At 35.2% G+C, this 21,623-nt stretch overlaps 1 protein-coding gene across 1 annotated transcript in view; it reads right to left on the minus strand.

Moving 5' to 3' along the window:
• CFAP47 (cilia and flagella associated protein 47) overlaps positions 1-21,623 on the minus strand; it is a gene marked incomplete at both ends in the record, with an annotated part of 384,890 nt that overhangs the window by 186,217 nt on the left and 177,050 nt on the right. The window contains 3 exons of the mRNA XM_084869970.1: positions 3,361-3,495; positions 11,866-11,982; positions 12,249-12,343. Of these exons, the coding sequence (XP_084726096.1) occupies positions 3,361-3,495; positions 11,866-11,982; positions 12,249-12,343 (347 nt within the window). The remainder of the gene's footprint in view (positions 1-3,360; positions 3,496-11,865; positions 11,983-12,248; positions 12,344-21,623) is intronic.

Consider the following 21,623-nt stretch of genomic DNA (forward strand, 5'->3'; position numbering starts at 1 on the left):
TCCAATGTTTTCCTGAAATTTGAAAAATTCACTGCTAACACATTTAGTGCATCCAGCTTATATAATATCATTTAGAGAGAATTAGGTGGCCCAGGACAAGAGCACATCCATTATTACTTCTCTTTCTATATTCTCAATTGAACAACAACAACAAATCCACCTGGAATAAAAGAAATTAAAAACATGCTGGAAACCAATGACAATAAAAATGCAACAATCCAAAATCTATGGGACACAGCAAAAGCAGCCCTGAGAGGGAAGTTTATAAGCTCTACAGGCATACATTAAAAAAAGAAAGAGAGAGAGAGAGAGAGAGAGAGAGAGAGAGAGAGAGAGAGAGAGAGAGAGAGAGAGAGAGAGAAAGAAAGAAAGAAAGAAAGAAAGAAAGAAAGAAAGAAAGAAAGAAAGAAAGAAAGAGAAAGAAAGAAAGAAAGAAAGAAAGAAGAAAGAAAGGGTAATAAATTATAAATTATGTATCTCTATAACTTAAAGAATTATAAAGAGAACAACAAGAGTGAGAAAAAGGGAGATAATAAAGATCAGAGCAGAGCCCTAACCAGTTTGGCTCAGTGAATAGAGTGTTGGCCTGCGGACTGAAGGGTCTCAGGTTCGATTCCGGTCAGGGGCATGTACCTGGGTTGTGAGCACATCCACAGTAGGGGGTGTGCAAGAGGCAGCTGATCAATGATTCTCTCTGATAGATGTTTCTAACTTTCTATCCCTCCCCCTTCTTGTCTGTTTAAAAATCAATAAAATATATATTTTTAAAAAAGATCAGAGCAGAAATAAATGACATAGAGACCAAAAAAATTTTAAAAAGATCAATGAAACCAAGAGCTGGTTCTTTGAAAGGATAAAAAAGATTGATGAACCTCTAGCCAGGCTCACCAAGAAGCAAAGAGAGAGGAACCAAATAGACAAAATCAGAAATGAAAAAGGCAAAATAATAACAGGTCCTACAGAAATACAAAGGATTGTTAAAAACTACTATGAACAACTCTGTTCCAACAAACTAGACAACCAAGAGGAAATGGACATATTCCTAGAAAAATGAAATCTTCCAAAACTCAATCAGTAAGAATCTACAAATCTCAATAGACAAATAACTATAGAGGAAATTGAAGCACTCATCAGAAAGCTCCCAGCAAACAAAAGCCCAGGGCCAGACAGCTTCACAGGGAAGTTTTACCAAACATTAAGAGAAGAGACTGGATTAAAATCATACACCTATGGATGAGGACAATGGAGGAGGTGGGGAGGGGGCAGTTAGGGCAGAGGGTGGGGTGGGAACCAGGTGGAAGGGAGCTATGGGGGGGAAGGAGAAACAATTGTAATAATCTGAGCAATAAAAATTTATTTTAAAAAATTAAAATTAAAATTAAAAATTAAAAAAAGTGTGTGTGTGTGTGTAAAAACTCTTACCGTGGCTGACTTACAAAGTGAATTTGCAGAATTAAACACCAGATTAGGAAGACATGCAGACAATTGGATTTCCTGAGATAGAAAGAACTCACTCAAGCACATTTCTACAGATTCTCCATGTTATATCGACATAATTAAAAATAATGAAATTAAATCAAATTTATATTAATTGAGTGCCTATTGTGAACCAGATCTATTTTAGATATTGAGGATATCCCTCTAACTATATAGTATATGTACTGTATGTTTATTTGTTTGTTTATTACCAGTTTTTATCTTTTTAAATAAAAGGCCTAATGAAATTTAAAAAAATAATAAAATAAAATAATATATATATAAATAAATAAATAAACTCAAAATGGATAAAGGACTTAAACATAAGACAGGTAACCATAAAAATACTAGAGGATTGCACAGGCAGCAAAATCTGAGACATATGCCGAAGCAATATCTTTACTGATACAATTCCTAGGGCAATGGAAACTAAAGAGAAAATAAACAAATGGGACTACATCAAAATAAAAAGCATCTATACAACAAAAGAAACCATAAAAAAAAAAAAAACACAAGAAAGCCCATTGCATGGGAGAACATATTTTCCATTGTTAGCACTGATAAGGGTTTAATCTCAAACATTTATAGGGAATTCATACAACTTAACAAAAGGAAGATAAACAACCCAATCAAAAAATGGGCAATGGACCTAAATAGATACCTTTCCAAAGAGGACATAAGGAAGGCCAAGAGGCATATGAAAACATGCTCAAAGTCACTAATCATCTGAGAGATGCAAATCAAAACGACAATATGGCATCATCTCACACCTGTCAAAATGGCTATCATCAACAAATCAACAAACAAGTGCTGGAGAGGATGTGGAGCAAAAGGAACCCTGCTGGTAGGAATGCAGACTGGTACAGCCACTGTGGAGAACAGTATGGAGTTTCCTCAAAAATCTAAAAACGGAACTCCCATTTGACCCAGTGATCCCATTTCTAGTAATACATCCTGAGAAACCTGAAACACCAATCAGAAATAATGTATGCAACCCTATGTTCATAGCAGCACAATTTATCATAGCTAAGATTTGGAAACAGCCTAAGTGCCCATCAGCAGATGAGTGGATTAAAAAACTGTGTTACATCTACACAATGGAATACTAAGCTGCGGTAAAAAAGAAGTAGTAATTCTTACCATTTGCAACAGCATGGATGGAACTGAAGAGCATTATGCTAAGCAAAATAAGCCAGTCAGAGAAAGATAAATATCACATGATCTCACTCTTTTGTGGAATATAATGAACAATATAAAGTGATGAACAAAAACAGACCCAGATACAGAGAAGCATCAATTGGACCATCAAACCTCCGAGGGAAGGTAGGAGAGGATGGGGGGTAAGGGAGAGAGATCAACCAAAGGACTTTTATGCATGTATATAAGCATAACCAATGGACATAGACACCAGTGGGGTGAGGGCATGAGAGGGGGTGGGGAGCTATGGGGGATAAGGACACATATGTAACACCTTAATCAATAAAGAAAAAACAATCCATCTGGATGTGTAAACATCTGCCCCTAAATGAAAGTGAAGCACATTCAGATCACAAGTTTCTACTTAGTGTATCAGTCCTTTTGTATATGAAAAGAATTTAAAGTTTCCTAATAGGATTTGCCCTTTAAAGTATATAACTTTCATTTTCCATGTCCCCAACCACCATTCCTCAAGTGCATGAAAGAGTCATCTCCTCGCAGGTGATGATTATTATTAGGCAAAACCTGTCCCTTATACTCTGCTATACTTTTGGTTTAGAAGGAATAACATTTGCTAAGGCTTATTGTATCATATTGATAATTCTGTTAATTTGCGGTTGAGAAAAATATCTAAAACCCCTTAAGTGTTTAACTCTATGTATTCTTTGGCCCTAAGTACATCCTTACCTTTCTCTTCACAGTTTCATGTAGAGTACACTGAAAGGTCACCAACATCTTGGGAAGATATGTAGGGAGTCTTTCATACATGTAGACACAAAGCATGAGCATCAGAATTGGGTTATAGTCACAGATGTCAGAGGCCTAGTTTTAAAGAAGAGAAATATAAATAAGTATATACAGATAAAATATATAACTAGAGCTAGACCTAAAGCATAGTATATCAATTGCTGAAATACTTTAAAACTTTTAAAAATGTTAATGATTGGCAATGATACTGAAATGTAGACACAACGAACAAAATATTTCTTTAAATTGGAAGAGCTCTACCTAAATATTAAAAGATGAATGAGAAGTGTACGTATGACAATGATCTCAGAAGCTGAAAGACTCCGTAAAAGCTAGTCAGAGGTTAGAAAAATAGTATACACTAAAAATACTGGCTAATGTGACTAAGATACCATCCCTGAGTTATTAAATATCATAGAATGCAGTAAAAGAAAACTTGAGAAGTAGACAAACTATTTATGTAAAAGATGGCAAAAGAGTTTCAAGCAAAAGCCCAAGGGAGGAGGTAACACATGAGATGACCTTGATCACTGGATTTTAAATAAGGTTGTATTTGGGTGGAAGTAAATTGTATATTCTATCAGAAAGACAAATAAATATAGGTAAAGGATATAGGAAAGTACAGGGTTCATTTGGAAGAAGAAGTACAAGTTGAATCATGCATAAGATAAGAAAGGAGAGATAGTGGAAGAGAAGATTAAGGAATACAAAGACCACATTGTGGAGGGCATGAATGCCAGGGTGAAGGACTTTATTTCTGAACAAGAAATAACACAGGAGCAACAATTCAAGCAGATAAAGCAGCAGATGGTTGGGGAAATATTTTTTCTAGAACAGATAATTTATAATAAGGCATAAAATGCAATTATAGTGATAAACAACATAAAATAATGATGGTTGTTGGAATAGATTTGAGATAAAATTCAGACTAGAGAGGAATAACAGCAGAGACAATGAATGTAGCCAGAATGCACATTGAAGCTAAAAAGTGGAGTCAGCAACAGCAGAAGGAAGGATTTCTTCTATCAGCTTATGTATTGCCTTTGATCTCCTAGAACAAGATGGAGGCAGTGGGGGAGAATTATTCATAGCAAAAAGAAATTGGGATTGGTCTGAGATGATGATTCAAAGACATAAAATACTACTGATAAACAAGCAACTCTGTCATTTTTGATACAGAGGGGGCTCTCTGCATTTCCATAAAATGAAGATCATAGTATTATTTAATAGCACAAATCCAGGTTAGCAACTCAAAATGACCTGGCCCTAGCCTGCATATGCATATAGTGCAAGAGCTATGGAAATCTAAACTGTTACAGTAAGCACCTCCTTACCCTCCATTTCACTTTCTATAGTTTCAGTTATCCATGGTCTAGTGCAGTCCAACAATATTAAAAGGAAAATTCCAGAAATAATTCATAAGTTGTAAATTGTACAATATTCTCAGTATTGTACAAAATCTGGCTCAGTCCTGCCCAGAATGTGAATAACCCTTCATCCAGTGCTTCTAAGTTGTGTTTACCACCCACCCTTTAGTCATATGGTACACATCTCAGTTACCAGATCATCTGTCACAGTATCACAGTGCTTATTTCACCATTATTTTACTGTATAATGTTCCCAAAGCAAGAGTACTGATGCTGACAACTTAGATATGCCAAAGAGAAGCTGTAAAGTGCTTCCTTTAAATGTTCTCAACTTTATAAGGAAACAAAAATATTGTATACTGAGGCTACTTAGATCTACTGTAAAAGTGAATCTGTCCATGAAATTGTAAAAAGGAAGAAATCCATGCTAGTTTGCTAAGAGAGAACATATTTACATAATTTTATTACAATATATTAGAACTGTTCTTTTTATTATTAGTTATTGTTCTTAACCTCTCACTGTACCTAAACCATATGTTAAACTTTATCATAAGTATGTATGGAAAAGAAAAAACATAGTATATAGTACACAGGATGTTCAGGCATCCATGGTCTCAGGCATCCACTGGGAGTCTTGGACCTATTTCCAGTGGATAAGGAGGGTGGGGTGGGGACTATTCATTCTATTTGGAGCTAAGGAACTTGACTCTAAAATTTGGCAGCAGTTACCAGAGAATAATTTTTATAGCCCATCTGATCATCTGTTAATTCTCATTTCAAAAACATTCTTTTCCTTTTTTTAGAAAAAGAGAAGACTTTATTCTTTCTTGTTTTGACAACAAGCAGTAAGGTTTACCAATAAAGGTAACCTGAGAGGGGAATATCAGTAAAAAATAAGAGAACTGACCTTCCTCAGCATGGTAGAAAGCTGCTAGTGAGTATGACCTGAGAGGAACTAAGAAAGATACCAAAATTCCAAGATATCTCATCAATACTTTGGCCCCACATTTCTTCAACAAAGACAATTGAGGTCAACAGATGTAGCAAAGTTATTTAAGGTAAGAACAAACTAAATAATTAAATACAGAGTTTAATTCCCCTAAGTGAAGAATATGGCTCTGCTGGCCAAATGAGATGGACCAGACTATGGGTGTAATCCAAAGAAGGCTGTCTAGGGGGATGGAAACTGTATCTGTTGGGAAAAGGAGAACACTTGTGGCAAAACACTCTGGGCTCAAGTCTGAGGTCAATAAAAGTATTCTGAACACTGTTTTAGTGACTACAACATAAAAGATATACATAGAAATATAAAAATTATTCCAAAAGCTTGTATTTCAAAATTTGAAATGAAACAATATATTTGATAATGAAGATATTAAACTGGAAAACCAGAGAAAAGAGCATTCTTACTTTTCTTCATGATAAATTTCAATTAAAATAAGCTAAATTGAACACCGATGTGGGCTCTCCCGGGGCAGCGGAATCCCAGAGCGGAGCCCTGCCATCTTGAAGGGGAGAATGGCCTTTTTCAGAAACCCAGCAACACCACCACCAGCTGCAGACTCCCGGACCTCCACATCCAAAGAAAAGAACTCCGAGACCATCTGGAATTCTGTAACAGAGAGGAATAGACAGAAGCGCTCCAGCCATAAAGACAGAAGAGACACAATTCAGAGATGGAAGATGCTGACGACGCCTCAGCATACCAGCAGACAGCAGCTGAGGGTTGCTGAAGGATGCCCAGGACCAAACCAGAGAGGGGCGGACCTGCATTACCACCATTTGTCCACCAACCAGATCTGAAATATCATGGCTGGCATGTACACATAAGGAACTATCTGGCATTGAAATTAGGATGCAAAAGAACTGTTGGCCCAGAAAGGAACTCACTACAGATTGATTCATTTGCCTCTCAGCATAACCATTATGGCTTGTTGCAATTTAGGTTCTTACAAGGGTATTCCTTGGATCACATGATCTCACACATCTAGAGGAAATAATGAACAACACAAACAGACCCAGAGAAAGAGAACCAGCGATCGACTCTCTAACCTCAGAGGGAAAGTAAGGGAGGATGGGGGTAAGGGGAAGAGATCAACCAAAGGACTTGTGTGCATACATATGGGCCTAGCCAGTGGCCATGGACAATGGGGGGTGAGGGTGAGGCATATCTAGAGAGGGGTTTGGGATGGGAATGGGGGAATAAGGACAATTATGTGAGACCATAATCAATAAAAAAGAAAGAAAGATAGATAGATAGATAGAAAGAAAGAAAGAAAGAAAGAAAGAAAGAAAGAAAGAAAGAAAGAAAGAAAATAAAGAAAAATAAATAAAATAAAATAAGCTTAATTGCACTTAACACTTTAGTGTAAATTAACTACAATCTTAGGCTTTAAAGGCCATTTGTTAATTTAAGTTAGGTTTCTTTAAAACAGATTTTCATGTGAAGTATCTTTCAAATACCTAATCATTATTTTCTCCATATAGGTCAAACCTAGAAGAACTTTGATTATATTTATCCATTTTTACCCATGATGACAGTATTTCTTATTGGACTAACAACTGATAGGGAATTAAACAAACAAAAAAATCATAATAGAGAAAATGCTAGAGTCGAAATCTGGTATCACCAGCTTTTAAACTAGACATCAACCATAACTAGCAGTAACCACTGACATACTGTGATATCACAGAGGACATTGTTCATTGCCTTTCCTGTTAATAGCAATGATCTCTTTTCTTCTTTATTAAAAATCCCAGTTTCTGAGGGTATCCCATTATCTTTATCAAACACTGCTTGCTTTAACTAAGTATGGGATGCAATTCTGATCAATGATATGCAATGGGAAATATGCTGTGGGACCATTGAGAAAGGTTTAACTTACGGAAAAAGAGAAGCACAATAAAAGGATGCTACTCGACCAGCCCCAAGCAGAGCTGTGAGATGGTGTTACATGAGAATTTCAGTAGGGATTTCGTGGGTGTTAGTACACATATAAGTCAGGAGGCTGAGAAAGGCTGAGCTAAATGAATCTCTGAAAACTGTGTTATAAAGATGATCTATCTTTATAATATTCTATTCCCTGATTTCACCTTATGTAAAATGTTAAATTTATTTTTAAACTTTTACTCATAAATTCTGCTATTTAAGGCTGAAATATCTTAGTTGATAAAATCAAACAAAATTTAAAAGTCAGATCAATTATTCACCATTAGCTCTCCTACTACTCAGTGAATTATATGTATTCAATAGTATAACCTCTATAAATGTTTATTATATTTATTTTTATATCCAACTATCTTCATATGGAAATGAAAATACATTCTATACTGAGTCCAAACAATTTCAAGAATATTTAAAATATATTTTATTGATTTTTTACTGAGAGGAAGGGAGAAGGATGGAGAGTTAGAAACATCAATGAGAGAGAAGCATTGATCAGCTGCCTTCTGTACACCCCTACTGGGGATGTGCCTGCAACCAAGGTACATGCTCCTGACTGGAATCAAACCTGAGACCCTTGAGTCCACAGGCTAACACTCTATCCACTGAGCTGAACCAGTTAGGGACAGAATATTTTGCTTAACATAAAAAGCATGTCATGAAAGGGAGACTATGTAACACCTGTATAGTCCAACTCCCAAGATTCCACAACAGGACACGACAATGGCTCAGAAACTTATCTAGCTGATTCAACAGTTGCAAAAGACATAAAAAATAAGAAACATAAACACTAATAAATAAATCCAGTGCTAAATTTCACAGGATTCAAATGTGGACCAGTACGAAGCATCAGTGTTAATTCATTATGGCTACATTAATGTAAAGGTGATAATTTTAAACTCGGACATTCAATGTGGTTGGTAAATCCAGGCTGATTAAAAGTTAGTGAATTAGAACTGGCTGGGAAAATTATCTACTAAGTTAATTGTCAATTTCTGCAATCATCAGATTTCAGACATCTTGACATTTTTAAGTAGATAGACATTTTTTAATGTCTTTACCTATATAATTAAAATAAATATTCTGAGTCAACATATCTGAGGAAATCAAAAAGGAAAGGAGATAATCATAACATGATGAATTATATTTTTTAAATAAATATATTTCAAGATTCTTATGAACCTCCAGTAATTTCTCAAGGACTATTTAAACACCAATGTCCCATGCAACTTTTCCTGGTTTCCTTATTAGAATTACTTCTCTCCCCTTTGACTCCCATAGCATATTGTTTCTGTCTATTATGACATTCACTGTCTGCTTTGCATGAGCTTTTTTTCATATATTTGTCACTCTTAGTAGGTTAATAGCTTTGAAGGCTTAAGTGCAATTTATCTATAACCCCTGCAGGGTCTATCCAGTGACTTTCATAAAGGTGATTCAATAATTTGTTCAATTGATGGGAATTATATGTTTATTCTTCCAAACCAAAATCTTTTATTAGAGTTCATCTTTAAAACTCTCTTATACAAAAACTCTGTCCAAAATATTGATTACAGTTTAGCTTTTCAACTCTACCAATATAAAAGAATATAAATGTCACACATGGTATAAAGTGACTTTAATTACTTTATATCAAACCGAATGTGGATTGATATAGTCTTTCCTTACACCTGCTAGAAAGAAAATACTTTTGTCCTTGACCAATTAAAATTGGCTTTTCATTTCTCTGTGTTGTCTGTCTCCAGTCCATCTCCTTTCAGTCCATCCTCATCATTATTATAAGAGTAAATGCCTTTATTCCCATAATACCCACCAAGTAAACTGCTGACTTGTATGCTGATTCAAGATCCCAATATATGCCCATGTCTATTTCTAATTCCAAATTTCAACCCAGGCAACCTAGTCACATATGAGACTTGTTCACATTTGTTAGAGAGAGGGGGAAAGGAATGAGGAGAGGGAGAAGATGAGGAAGGGAAGGAGGGACAACAGGCCCAAAATAGTCAATTGTGCTAAGTCCATGTCACCAAACTGAGACTTAATAGTAACCTAATTGCAGTTTCAGCTTCTCCCAATAATATAATCCTAACCAGTCAGTCTGGAACTGCCTGGTCAGCAACTTCCTATCTGCCTGATAGGCCTCACTACTATCCTCCAAAGAAAGGTGATCTTGCCTTAAACAATCCACTCTTTCCCAGTCACTTCCTTGTTCCACCTCCTTCTTTCTGCCTATAAAGCCCTCCACTTTATACCGCTCCTTGGAGCTCCTCTTTAGTTGCTAAATGGGATGTTGCCTGATTCATGAATAAAGCTCAACAGATCTTTAAATTTACTCAGTTTAATTTTGTTCTTTCTATATTTGGTTTAGGCCATATCCTGTGAGTAAATACCTTCTTATCATTTCCAATCAGAATCCAATCCACCCTTCAAGAACCCAAATAACTCCTGCCTCCTCCACTGAGTCTAGTACACATTGATCTCTTCCCTTATCTGAATTCTACACTTTATGTTTTACATACATTGACAGTTAAAGGAATAGAATATTATTTATCCTTAACATGTATATATCTTGATAATTAAATAAATTTGTATATTCTTCAAGTTGGGAATAATTTATACTATCTCATTATTCTAAAGTATCAAAGTGCTAAAAACTGTTAAGCATAAAATATATTTTTGATTATTACTATTGAGGACTTAATGTGAAAAGCTAGAGGGAATTACAACTTGTAGGTACAAATGTAATTAAAATATATGTTGTCATTATGATCTCTACATAAATACTTATTTTAAAACCAAAGTGAAATATTTTTTGTTACTAAATTAGATGATAATACAGTATCTATATTCAAACAACTCTGCTCTTTGAGATCATTGTTAGAGCTCAGTAAGGTTAATAAAGCATTCATTCTTGTGATTTAAGAAAACCGGACCTATCACTAAAACTTTTTTTCATGTATAATTGGGATGTACATAATTATACATATTTTAAAATATCCAATAGAATTCTATAAAATCATATTTCAATTTTCACATTTTAACAATATCCCTTGAAAAGACTTTCAATATAGATTTACAATTTGTAAAGAAAGGAACATTAGAAAGGAGTCAACTAACATTTTTCCAAAGAAAATAAACTAATAGACAACAGGTATATATAAAGGTAGTCAATATCACTAATCATGAGGGAAATGTAAGTCAAAACCACAATGAGATAGATATCACCTCATATCTGGCAATATGGCTATTATAAAAAATATAAGAAATAATATGTGTTGGAAAGGATGTGAAGAAAAGGAAACCCTTCCTTATGTACTATTGTCAGGAATGGTGCAACCACTATGGAAAACTGTACGGAGGTTCCTAAAAAATTAAAAACGGAACTACCATACCCACTTCTGGGTATATATCCAAAGGAAATGAAATTGACATCATAAAGGAACCAATACCCCCATATTCAATTGCATATTCCTGATAATCAAGATATAAAAAGAGGTGTCTGTGAACAGATGAATGGATAAAAAATGTGGTACATACATACAATGAAATATTATGTAGTCATAAAAAACAAAATCCTGTCATTTGTAACAACATGGATGAACTTGGAGGACATTATGCTAAGTGAAATAAGCCATACACAGAAAGGCAAGTATTATTTGATTTCAATTATACATGGAATCTAAAAACTCAATCTCATAGAAGCAGAGAGTAGAATGGGTGTTTGCCAAGGGGTGGGGATGAGGGAAACAGAGATACGATTGACAGAGGGTATAAACTTTCAGTTATAATATGAATAAGTTCTGGGAATATAATGTAAAGCATGGTTGTTTTAGTTGTTAAAAGTGAAATGCATACTTAAAATCTGTTAAGAGATTAATCTTAAGTGTTCTCACCATGCACACACAAAAATGATAACTATGTGAGGTGATGAATGTTTTAATTACCTTGATCGTGGTAATCATTTCTCTCTATATATAAAACATCATGATGTTGCACATCTGGAAAAAATCACATCATACAAACTACATATATATAATTTTTATTTGTCAATCATACCTAATAAAGCTGGGAAATAAATAAGGAAAGAAGACCCTCATAAAATATTTACAGAATGTATGATATAAAGGTACTCACCTGTATGCCAATGTTAAAGCCAATTTCACGAAAACTATTCACAACAAGCACACAATTGTGAAAATACTGTTCAGAACCTTTTGGTTGTGTATACATATTTTTAAAATAAGGCTCAATCTGGAAAAGATAACAATCAAACCTTTCAATTATGGAATAAAAGTATTGCTTTTTAACTATCCCCTGTAATTCAACAAAGAATCATTTAAATATGAACATTTGTCTGTAATATAAGAATAGAGAAAAAGGAAATGCTGGCCATGCAGGTTTAGGTGTTAAATAAAATGAAAACAATTAAAAGAATCATTTAGAGAAAATAATTGGAATTTAAATTATTAAGTCCTCTCAAATAATAGAAGACCATTCTGCATAAAAATAACTCTTACCAGAAATGGACAATAGGCTCCCAACACTGTGGCAAAAACAAGGCCATCTGAAAGGTGTTTGTCAAAATTTAGTACCCATCTTTCAGAGGGAATACCTATTTCAAAACAAAAAAAAAGAGTAAATATAACAATAGTTTTACTTCTCTAAAAAGATATGGAAATTTGAGCAATAATCAAAGAAATATTTGCCTTTGCTTGGAAAAGAAACATCATATTATTTTAGAAATAAAAACAAAACTTAAACCTCACTTAATATCAGGAAATATAGTGGTGAGATTTTATAAGCAACTGCAAAAGCTGTCTTCTTTATTTGTGTTTGAACTGCTTTGAAGGATACACTACCATATAGTAATAGAAGAAAAATCCGGATTTTAAAATTACTCATTCTGTAGAGTAACTTAGAATTCAAATGTTTGATTGTGATCATCAACATGGAAAAAGAGGCTCAAAAGATCTGGAGTTTCTTGTAACTCTAAAGTTTTAGTGCTTCCCCTATTTGCTGCAGAAATTCCTCCACATGTAGGGTATGTGGAAGGAGTTGGAAATTTATGGTTTAAAGAAACCAAAATTGAATTATAAAACATAACACAAAATGGAAGAGTAATAAAAGGACTTCTTAGTTACGGAAATGACTACGAAGTTGAGACGAGAACAAAAGACAATGTGTCTGGATATTTAGTAAACATCTGAAAGACTGTCCTATATTAGAAAGAGAGAGGGTGATTTAAACATTACAAATCATTGCTATGTTGGATATGACATTTCCTCTTTTTTAAAGTGCTTCTAGAAGAGCCTTGGTTATTACTGGTTTGAGATGATTCATTGTTGAAAACAATAAGAAAAGCTGGTGACTTCCATTAATTCCCTCAAATCTCTTAATTCCCATTTTCTGTGAAGAACAAATCATGACAAGATATTCATGACATGCATTTTAATTCCACAAACCAGGACTACTCTACATCGGAACTGGAAAATTTGTTTTCTCTGAGACCACAGATGGCCTGGATACTCCACAGAAAGAGTACCAAGTATAATACTTTTTACCTGTGATACTACAACATTAAATGTTTCTACAGGACTTCTATAGTATACTATTGCAAAATCAACCTAACGAACAAAAGATCACTAGAAATTTTTGATTAACACATAGCAAACAACATTCTGCATTGTATTTTTCAAAGTATTTTTCCTGATAAAAACCTCTAAATAACTATATTTGCTATAAGATGAGATACATCAAAGTCATGATTGTAAAATGTACATTTCAAGTTGGTAGTATAATTATAATCTAAATGTGCTTCTCTTAATGTACTTCTCATGTCTTCCAATAAAATCAAAGGATCTCACTTTTGTGGCCAATATTCATTTTTCTAAGAACTAGGAGCAATTCTAACTTTAATCTGAAAAGGGCAATTTATTAGCTTTTTAAGTTGATGGTGAATCAGTCAGTTAGCAGGGGATATAGACTGTGTCCTCTACATATCCCATCCTCATCTTGTACCAACATTAGAGAAGGGGTAGAAATTCCCCTGAAGGAACTTAACATCTTATGGAGGAAAGATCACATCCATAAAGAGAAACAACTAATGAAAAATCTCCTAACTAGAAACTAATGAATAGATAAAAATATATATTTAAAAAACTAAGTGTTATACTATTACTATCAATTCCACAACTTCAACCCAGTGATCCATTATGACTTCCCCCATTTCCTTATTTCTAACTTCTTTCTTCAACAGTTAAAAATCTGACTCTCATAATCCACAATAAATGCATTTATTTATTCAATACTAGTATACATACATATACAGTACTATCAGAATTGCAAACCCATACCCCTGCAAGAAAGTAATGTCTATGTATAGTATTTTTATCTTTAGTTCTACAGTATGTGGTAATATTTTTTTTTCCAAAAGATAACTAAGTCAGGCTCCATTCTATTGAGTGAGGTTGTCAAACATATGTAATGCTGTTACATTTGACATTTATCACATTACTTTGCCCCAGTCTACATTCCATCCTGGATTACTTCCATTTCTTGGTTGATTAAAAAATACATTTACTAACATTCATTCACTCTTTGGGGTATAGCCTCTAGGATTCGGACATATACATTGTCATATATTCACCACCATAATCCAAACAGAAAAATTTTATCACCCACCCCCAAACATTCCCATCTGCATTTTAGAGTCAACATAAAAACTGTGGTGGGATTTTCATTGGAGTTACACCATTTTCATATCTGAACAATAGTCTTCAAGTCCATGTGCATATATTTGATATATTTCTCTGTTTACTTAGTTCTTTACATAACACTGATTTCTTTAATCAGCATTTTGTAATGTTCATCACATATATCCTCCACATATTTTGCTAGGTTTATACTTAAGCATTTTATTCTATGGTAAATTATATGCATATAATTTCTACTTTCAATTGTTTACTGCCATTATATAGAAATACAATTTATTTTTGGATACTGCTTATAGATCCTCCACTCATATATAATACTACTCATACACTAGTTCTAGGAGCTTTTTATAGAAAGTTTAGGGTTTTCTACTTAACTGTCATGTCAAATCCCAGCCCCTTTCCCAGGGCTAGAGGTGGTGTATGTATTTCTTTGTTTTGTTTTGTTTTTTTAATATATTTTATTGATTTTGTACAGAGAGGAAGGGAGAGAGATAGTTAGAAACATCGATGAGAGAGAATCATCGATCAGCTGCCTCTTGCACACCCCCTACAGGGGATATGCCCACAACCAAGGCACATGCCCTTGACCGGAATTGAACCTGGGGCCCTTCAGTCCCCAAGCTGACACTCTATCCATTGAGCCAATCCGGTTTTGGTTGTATATGTTTCTTTATGCAGCTGCAATGTGTTTTCACCATAGCCCTAAGGATGACAGTATGTGTTGTCCATCTCCGCAGAGATTAAAGCTGTTGTTCTATAGGGAATATAGGGGTCTCCACAAATTACTTGCCCCTCCCCCAGGTCTGCACTATAGGAAGCATATTCTTCAGACTCACTCCCATCATTTCTGTGAGCAACCAGTGAAGTTTGTATAGTAACAACCTGCAACAGAACACAGACTCACCCTATAATTGTGACCCCCAGGGACTTCATGCTCTCACTAGTATATACATGACCTCTACCAATTCACTAAACACCTTAACTCAACTCTTCTCACCAGTCTCTAGATGTCTCTACCACAAGAAGACAATTGATAATATCTAATTTCTTCCTGTAAGCACCTACTCCTTGTTGGACTTTGGGTCACTTTGTTGGCCTACAGCCGCAGCTTCCTAAGGGAGCTTTAAAACACTGACAATTTACTGTTGGTATAGCTTCTGTTATGCAAAACCAAAATAGGTTGCAACAAAACAAAGCCATGAAAACCTCAGAACTCATAATATTATTCATAAATTTCTTCTTTTAAATTTGAAGCATATTTTAGAAAACAGTATTTCTTGCAGTGAACAAATAATTATCTTATATGGTATCCCTGCACTATTTCATGTTATTCTTTGTTTCTATATTTACACACATTAGAGTTTTTAATCTGTGCATTGGAACCATCTAAAGAGCTTTTACAAGTTGTATGTATATAGGCAACATCCCAGGGACTGTTTTTTTTTTTAATTATTATTACTTTATTTTTTTGTTAATCATCACCTGAGGATATTTTTCCATTGATTTTTAGAGATAGTGGAAGGGAGGGAGAGAGATAAAGAGAAACATTTATGAGAGAGACCCATTGATTGGTTGCCTCCTGCATGCACTCTGACCAGGGCTTAGGCCAAGCAGGAGCTTATAACCCAGGTACATGCCCTTGACTGTAATTGAACCTGGGACTCTTTGGTCCACAGGCCAATACTCTATCCACTGAGCCAAACCAGCTAGGGACAGGGATTGACTTTTAATTGGTCTGGAGTGGAGCATAAGTTATTTTCTTTTAATTTTCCATGTAATTGCAGTGGACATCCAGATTTGAAAAACCATTGTGGTGGACAAGAAAAGAAGACATCTCTCTGGATATCAGAAAATAATTCACAAGAATTGGACAGATCTACCTTAAAGAAGAATTAATGTTTTGAAGAACAAGATCATATAATGATACATAACATTAGCCCTAGAATGAAACTGCTTGAATTCGATCCCAGTCATAGCCTTTCCTAGGAAAATAATCTCACCTCTCAGCATTAGGTTTTCTATTAGTAACAATAACAGTTATCTGATTGTGCTGCTTGTTTTGAGAATTAAATAAACAAATATATGTAAAATTCTTAATCCTTTAATTGGCATACCACATAGGTTGGCTATATTATTAATCATCGTATTAGTCAATGTCCAATTAGAATTGTGGTCTACTAGATTGAAGAAATAACTGAATCTATGCTTTATGTAATCATATTCTATTCATGCCTATATTTCACAAAGCTGAAAGTTTCTTACTAGTTATTTGAAAATATCTTGAGTTTCCCTCCTTTAAAAAAACTGAATAATATTTGTGAATCTTTTTAAAGCATTTTGAAAGAAACAAAATATTAGAAAAATTCATATGGGATGCTAAATGTCTGGGACAGCCTCAGGGTCACTATAATGCTATAGCCCAAATTATATAAAATTTTAGATAATACATTAAAAAGTTAAAAACTTTCCAAAATGAATTCTCTACACAATAACTCTGCACATTATATGATGGTTGGCTGTCTGCCTCATTCCTTAATTTCCTGTTTATAGCACTATCATAAGCATTGAGACTTCTCAGATCATTTGAAATGGTGACAGTTTGTCCTGTGAGCTTGTCGGGTGTTATTAGCTAAGTTTTCCTACTGGTAGGGGCATATCACAGCTAAATCATGTTTTTCTCTATTGAACATAAACAGTCTTACAGAATACCAGTATCATACAAGGTCACTCTGCCACTGTGATGAAATGAGACAAAACAAGAACATTTCATAATCTTATCTAAGCATAGACAAAAACAAGCTCACTATATAAAACACAAAATACCAAACATCTTCCTCTCCTGTCCAATATGAGTGACTAATACTTATTTACCAATTCAATAATTAGCCTCACTATAGTCCTCTTCCCTCTGGATAAGATTTATTAAATTAATCACTCCTAGGATTACCACTGTCCCTAAGAGCATGCAATCAAGGTGAATATGTTTCCTTAAAACTTTCCCAAATTTACATAGTCAATGCACAAATCCTGTAACTGTTACCAGCATTGGGATTCTTGAGTCCCGAAATATAGAATTTTTGAGGAAACCCCAAAGAAGTTTCCAGACAGATTTTATTAAGTTTATGTCTCAGCATAAGGGAGGTAGGACAGAGGAAAGGAGGCCCTCTAAACTGGTTCAGGGGCTGGTTCTTCTTGGCTGCTTTCATAAGCTGGGGACTAGGCAGGCTTGCTTGAAAAGACAGGCTTTTTGAAAATGGCTTGTGGAAATTTTCGTATCAGGATAGGAAAAATAAACAGTTAGAAAGGAGATTAAATTCTGCCTTTTTTTTTTTTTTTTTTTTTTTTTTTTTTTAAAGGAGGGAATGAACATATGGTGACATTCTTGCCACCTGGTCTTAACCTGGCTTCCTAGCCACCTGTATTTTTCCATTCGCAGGCCCAAGTGCCTGTACTGTCTCATAATCCAATATAATAAAAGCTCAATATGCAAATTTTCCCTTTTGGCAGTCATTTGACTTAGAGTTTGACCAAGAGTTTGACTGGGAGACTGGGAGTTCAACCACTCACTATGACATGCACTGATCACCAGGGGGTGGCACAGAACATTGTGGGCATCGGTGATGTGGTCCTGACAACAGGTGGCAGTGGAGGCACTGCCAGCCCTGATGGGCCCCGAGGAGAGAGGGACCATAGTGGGATCGTGGAACAGATGAACAGGTGGTACCAGGTCAAGGCGGGTGCAAATAAGGGCCTGATTGCCCCGTCTATCACCCTGCAGATGGCAACCAGTGGTGGCAGCAGGGGGTGGGGCCACTGTCAGCTCCCAGGCGCTGAGTGAGCTGGGTGTGCAGGTGGGGCTTGGTGCCTATCACCCTGCAGGCGGGATTGTGGAGCAGGTGAGGGGGCAGTCAGTGCCAGGCCATGGTGAGGTGCCAGGTGGGCTGCGGGGCCACGAGGCTGGGGGCACAAGCTGGGGCCCAGTCTCTGCAGGCCACCCTGAGGGACCCCATACTTGCACAAATTCATGCACTGGACCTCTAGTATCTTTCATAATAACAGTCACTGTGAGACAGCCCATAGACATTCAATTTGCATTTACCATAATGTGTGGTCTCCCTTTTTGTAATGAGCACTAAAATGAATCTGGTGAACTATAGATGTGTTCCCAGTGATGTATGGCTGGAAGGCATTAATACTGAGTAGGTATGAATATAAAAGAGAGAAAAAATGTAGTCTGGCTGGGGGGGAATTTTTACATCCTCCATTTTCCATCACGCATGGCTACTGCCTTGGTTTACCCTGATTTATTAAACCATGTTGCTAATCCATTGGAAATGGTTTATCTTTCAGTTATCACACTTGTTTAACTGCTTGGTATTTCTCACAATTTCGTTCTGAGCTTTACACTATACATGACTTCTACATATTAAGTGACAGTCATCTTCCCAAAGTAAAACTTTGATGTAACATTAATATGTCAGATTATACCATAATTGTATACACTTCAGCCTTGCAACACTAACTGTAAATATTTAATGGTAGCCATTAAAAGGCTAATTTGGAACTTCTGGAGAAAGCACTTTATAGTGCTTTGTAAATAATGACTATTATGTGCTTTAATAAAGTTGAAAATTAGACACATTTGAAACAAGCAATGCATGTAAATGTAAGACCTCAACACCACATTAGTTTTAAGAATAGATACCAAATTAATAGGCCAATACAATCTCCCAAGTGTATACTCGATATTGTTTACATGGACAAACTCCTACATAGTAAATTAAATCAGGGGTACCTTTATATACTACATAATATAAAAGATAAATTTTCCAAACATACTTATAACTCCACTCCATTAAAGAAAATCATATAAAAAACTATTTTTCATTCATAAGAACTACAATTGTTACATCATGAAAAAATGTTAAAATAAGCATAAGCTAAAAAGACATTATATGTAGAACAGAGCTCTTTTGAACAGGCAGTTCAAAGTGTTCCCATTTGAAGATTTTTTTTAATGTGTATTCAAATGAAAGTACTTAGTCTTGTCAGAAATTACATTTACATTACAAAATGGTCTGTTGCTGCTCTCAAAATTACCAGGTGATTACAGGATGATAAATTTGTCATTAGCAAGAAAAATGTAGCTTTTGAAGCAAAGGGTACAGAGAAATGACATAACTGGTACTTTATCCAGGCATGATCTACTGAAGAAGATACTGTCACTAAGAGGTAAAATGATTCATCAGTGAAAAAATATTAACTATAGTGTTAATGCTAAAGGACACAAGCACATAAAATAAAAGAGCTACTGGGAACCGAAGGATGAATGTATAAGAGCAAATGGACCTCCTGGCAAGCACTAAAAAGGTCCCTTATTTACATGGGACAGCTGTCCACTTATCATAAGAAAATTCCTTTTTGTCATCCACATTTACAAATAAACCCTCACCTGTTATGTGTTTTGTTTTGTTTTCTCAAACAAAGAATGAGTGGGTTGGTTATTTTTTACCTGTGGCTCCCAGTAACCATCTATATTTAGGAATTGTAACTTCATCAAACTGTGACTGCCTGGCACCACATACGTATGCTTGGGCTAATTCATAGGAAGTCCAGCATTAAGATACCTCAGTCTGCTCTGAGGGCTAAATTCAAGTGTGCTGATCAAAAACATGTAACCTCTCTGCACTTCAGTCCATGCACATGCTGCCGACAGACCAAATGCCCATTTTATCATAGCAGTCACCAGCTCAGCTATCTCTTCTGAATCTCCAAGGGCAACAGAATAAAGTTCTAAAACACTAATTCAAAGTCCCCTGTGCCTAAACCTCTAAGCCAACAGAAACCAGCTTTAGTGCTTGATACTCTCCAACATGCTTTCCTCTATCAAGAGCAAGGCTCCCTCATTTGTCACATCCTTCATAGTTCCATCACTGCAAAGACATTCTAATGAGAGAAATGTATCAGACCTGTCCTAACTGAGGTGGAGGTGCTGATAAAAAGCCTCAATAGATATGTAATATGGAAACAACCCATTTTGCTGACTCCACAGTTAAACTCTCAAAAGTTTCTTGGAAATCCATAAACAACTAAAAACTTCTTATTTGTTGCCCCATCAAAACAGGCTATCCACAGAGATGACACTGCAGCCTGCCAACTGATCAGTTTATCCAAAAAATATGAAAGCAAGGTTCCCTGTCTATTCTCTGCAATATTGTCTCATTCACCATTGAGAGATAATTTCACAGGGTACAGAATTCCAGGTGTTTGTGTTTTTCACTCCACTCTCCTCCTCATTGCATATTTGCTGAGAAATTGGATATACTAGTAATAGTTATCTTTGGCTTTTTTAAAAATATTTTTTCTTTATCTTAGATTTTCTGTAGTTTGAATGTAATATGCCTAGGTATAAAGTTTTTCTGATATTTTTTCCTGCTTGGTATTCTCTAAACTTCCTGGATCTGTGGTTTGATGTCTGACATTAATTGGGGGAAATTCTCAGCCATTATTCTTTCAAAGGAATTATTGTTTAAAGGGGGGATTTTTTGGGGGAAATGTAGTTGGTGAAAAATAAATTCTGTGAACAACTTTAAAGCACTAGTAAAAGCCCCTTTTTGTGATACTATAGTTTGTTTCATATGTATGCATCAGAATCAAATAAAATACAGATTACTAGGACTCATACTCAGAGTTTCTCAATTTAACAGTTTGGAGTACAACCCTATCCATCTACCCATAATACCACTGCACCAAGTTGTAAGCACTGTCAGACCTTACCAATGAAGTAGAACAAGTGCCAAGGTTAAGAAGTTAAAATCTGGGTAATGAGTATGACTTTTTCTCAGTCCAAGTTAACTTAAATGAAATATTTCACAGAGCTTCTCCTCAGGGACCTCCACAGTTACCAACCATGAAAACCTGTACTCAGGTACATACTAAAGATGAAAAGTGCCTCCCTCCCACCTCAACCACTCAACCTGATTCCCATACTTGTACCAGAAGGTACAAATACATGTTCAATTATCTGGAAAAGGATATATATATATATATATATATATATATATATATATATATATATATATGTATGTATAACCTGAATATTTCTTTATTCATTCATTCACTCAGGCAATATTTGGTATCTATTACTTTTGAGGCACTGTTCTAGATCCTGAGAATACA

The sequence above is a fragment of the Pipistrellus hanaki genome (genome assembly GCF_964339955.1).
Source record: "Pipistrellus hanaki genome assembly, chromosome: X".
Taxonomy (NCBI): domain Eukaryota; kingdom Metazoa; phylum Chordata; class Mammalia; order Chiroptera; family Vespertilionidae; genus Pipistrellus; species Pipistrellus hanaki.